Source organism: Pinus tabuliformis, chromosome 5_2 (genome assembly GCF_031772625.1).
Source record: "Pinus tabuliformis cultivar Carrire ecotype Pingquan chromosome 5_2, CPIR1, whole genome shotgun sequence".
Taxonomy (NCBI): Eukaryota; Viridiplantae; Streptophyta; class Pinopsida; order Pinales; family Pinaceae; genus Pinus; species Pinus tabuliformis.
In genome coordinates, this window is record NC_142306.1 from 636351524 (window position 1) to 636355395 (window position 3872).

Below are 3872 nucleotides of genomic sequence, written 5' to 3' on the forward strand. Positions count from 1 at the left end.
ATTTTTTCTGCAAGCTACAAATGTAAGGAACGTCCTACTCCCATAAGTTTTCTTCGAGATACAACCCACGAGAGAATTCTACCTCAATAGGCTCCAACCTGTTATTATCAAGCTACAACTTGAAAGGAGACTACAATCCCCTGATACATACAAGAAACAATATGTTGGTTTACCTGACCTATAACTCTACATACTTCCATCTCTGTCTCTGCTTCTTCTTCCTCTCAAATTTGCTTCAAATTAGTTCTCTATATGTGCTAGGTAACTAATGGATAGCACTTCAATCAGCGGTCACATCCTCTATCTCTCTAAGCATTCAACCCTCAAACCTCACACAATTTTATAAATAAACTTTGATGGTTGTTAGTATTCCACACACACGAATCTGAAATGAAAAAACTTGTATTTTTGCATTCCAAGGGTGTCTCTTCAATTCCAAAATTGTTTCAACTCTTGAATATTAAAATACATAGAATGAATTTTGCCATATCCAAATGACATGCATTCATATTCTTCATGTCAAAAAATTAAATTTCAACATATTTAAATAGCATGCATTAGTATAGTCACATCGGAGCTGCGAACGGAGCCGAGGAACCCTGCTGCGCGCGCGACTGCAACCCTTGCTTTGCGCCTGCCTGAGCGCAGGCCTTTGGCCATGGCCCCCTCGGATCCGTCTCTGGAGGGGGTCGACTCTCAAAAAGCGTTTTCAGAACTGGTAAAATCCCTGCCCCCGCAGCGCCCCAGACCCGCCTTATCAAGATTTCTCAAGAAGTTAGATGTGCTTCAGGAAGTTCAACTGCCTCCGGTCTTGCCGCGCATGGCGGCCTTGTCTCTCGCTGAAAAAGGACTCATAGGCCAATTCACAGGCCTCTGGCCCTCTCCAAGAACGGTACAAAGATGGGTTGAAAGAAACTGGGCCGACAAGATCCAAGGGAAAATCTCCATCAGCTTTTGTGGGAAAGGGTAGTTCACTTTCCACTTCGAATCTAAAGAGGATAAGGACTTAATCTTCAGAAATGGGCCCTATTTCATGGACTCCAGGGGCCTCTACCTCAACAAATGGACTCCTGATTTTGATCCTGAACTGGACGTCCCCAGCGCTGCCCTGGTCTGGGTTTGTCTCCCTCACCTTCCCCTTGATTTCTGGGGAGATGAGTCTGTTCGTGTCATCGGAAATGCTGCGGGCAAATACATCGACTGCAGTGAGCCAAAAGACAACATGCAGGCCTGCGCAAGGATTTGTGTCGAAGTGGATCTTGGCAAAGGTCTACCAGAAGCAATAAAACTGAAAGTGGACGAGTGGAGCCATATCCAGCAACTGGATTATGAGCAGATACCTTTTAAATGCAAAGTCTGCCATGAATATGGACACTTCGCCAATAGATGTCCCAAACTCGTTGATTCAGAAAGTGAGGACCAAGAGGGCCAATGGGAAACTGTCAAAAAGAAGAAATATGTTCCTCCTCAGAAACCCCCCCAGGAATCTGCTCCTTCAACGCCCTCTGCCTCTCGACCATCTTCATCTTCCCCTCCATCTTCTATCTATCTCTCTTTTGATCCTCCAATCCCCCCCCTCTAATCCCTTTCTGGTTTTATCCTCCCTTGATCCACCCTCTATGGACCCCCCTCAGCCCCCCTGAACCCTTCCAAGCCATCTGATCCCCCCCCTTTCTAATCACCTCTTCGCAAGTCTCTCTTGAACCCTCCTATCCTAGACACACCAGAAGCAGCACTAAAGAGCATGGAACAGCGAGCGATACCTACAAGAAGCCTGGACCAGGCAGGAAATCAGCAAAGCAACACAGGGACGAGAACGCCCAGAAAGACATAGCCATGGGAACTCAAACACCAATAGAGTCCTTCATTCAGGGGCACCAAGAAAAAGAAACAAATCATAAAGAACAAGAGAGGCGAGCACCTCTCCATACACCAAGTTCCTAATGATGAAAATATTGTCTTGGAACAGTAGGGGGTTAGGGCACCCCTCCAAAATCTCCGCCCTCAGAGGTTTAATACACAGCGAAAAGCCAGAAATCTTACTGATTCAGGAAACAAAGCAGGATCAGCAAGCAATGAGAAGTATTATAGACCAGCAAAATCAATACAAAGGGTGCGTAAGCGATGCAAGAGGCGCTTCGGGAGGCATTACCACCCTTTGGGATCACAACAAGTGGACCTGTGACTCAGTAAACCTACAACAGCATTGGATCAGAACAGCGTTTGAAAGCAGAACGAATGACCAAACAGTAATCATCTACAACGTGTATGCGCCCAATCATTACAGAGAAAAGGAGATATGCTGGGGCGATCTTCAGGCCAGTATCGATAGTGAGCAAAACACAAACATCATAGTGGCTGGAGATTTCAATCTCATATTGCATGCAAACGAAAAAAGGGGTGGAACCTTCTCTCCAGATCCCTTCAGAGGTCGGCTGGAAGCTATCATGCAAGATCATGATCTAGTGGACGTGGCCCCAAAGAACCGTAGGTACACTTGGAGCAACCGCAGACTTGGCTCGGGCAACATTATGGAACGATTAGACAGGTTTCTCATCAATATCTCTTATCTTTCCTCTTTCTACGTGGGATATGCCACCGTTCTCCCCTCTTCTGCCTCTGATCATCATCCCATTACTCTCACGCTGGAGTCCCAATGCCCCCTAGGACCCATTCCGTTTAAATATAGCCCCTTGTGGAATGAGGTGCCTGCTGTTAGAGAAATAGTCCAGAGAACGTGGAATCAGCATGTAGAAGGGTCGCCCGGTTTCATATGGGAGACCAAACAAAGAAAAGTCAAGCAAGCTGTCAAAGAATGGGCAAGAGTAAGCTATAAGGAACCTGAGGAGAACAAAAAGAAAGTTAAAGGTGAACTAGAGGAAATCCAGAGGACGATAGAAGAACAAGGACTCTCCCAGCAGAGTATGGAACAAGAAAAGAACCTTTACTCTCTACTGAGTCATATAAACAGGGAGGAAGAATCCAAATGGCGGCTAAAATCCAGGCAGCTCTGGCTCCAAGGAGGCGATAAAAACACTGCATTTTTTCATAAGCAGGCCACAGCTCGAAAAATCAGGAACAATGTCTGTTCCATCTTGGATAAGGACGGCAACCAACGAAACACCCAAGAGGACATTAGAAATGCTGCTACAGAGTACTACAGAGATCTGCTCACTGAAACCAAAGGAGATGAGGATTACGAGGACCTTCTCCAACACCTCCCCAAAGGTCTTACCAAGGATATGAACGATAGCCTGAATAAAGAAATTGAAGAGGAGGAAATAAGAAGTGCGATTTGGACTCTGAATCCTGACAAGGCGCCCGGGCCTGACGGATTCCCCATATGTTTTTACAGGCATTCTGGGGTTTAATCAAAAAGGACCTAATCAAGATGATCAGGTGGATCCAGCGGAAGGGCAAGATACGGGGTTATACTAATGCAACATTTCTTGCTCTCATCCCTAAAGAAAATCGACCTTCTTCCTTCTCCCGGTTTAGGCCCATATCTCTCTGCAACGCCTTTTATAAAATCCTGTCTAAAATCTTGGCTTCTCGACTCAAACCTCTCCTCTCCTCTTTGATATCTGAAAATCAAGGAGGGTTCTTGCCCAACAAGCAAATAACTGACTCTATTCTACTTGTACAGGAAGCTGTTCACTCGAGTCTATCCAGGAACGAGAAAGGATTCATCCTCAAACTTGATCTAGCCAACACATTTGATAGAGTTAGACACTCTTTCCTCTTTGCAGTTTTAAGAAAGATGGGGTTTGAGTTGCCCTTCCTCAGTCTCATTTCAGCTTGCATCTCAGGACCTTGGATTTACCCTCTGGTCAATGGAAGGCCAGGCGATGCCTTTCAATCCTCCAGGGGAC

General features: G+C 45.8%; 1 protein-coding gene across 1 annotated transcript; it reads left to right on the plus strand.

Annotated features, from left to right (window-relative positions):
- The first annotated feature begins 658 nt into the window (after positions 1–658).
- On the plus strand, positions 659–3371 carry LOC149160659 (uncharacterized). Its single transcript, XM_089434675.1, has 2 exons — positions 659–892; positions 2052–3371. Exons 1-2 carry the CDS (start codon positions 659–661, stop codon positions 3369–3371), a joined length of 1554 nt encoding a protein of 517 aa, XP_089290801.1.
- Positions 3372–3872: the final 501 nt, after the last annotated feature.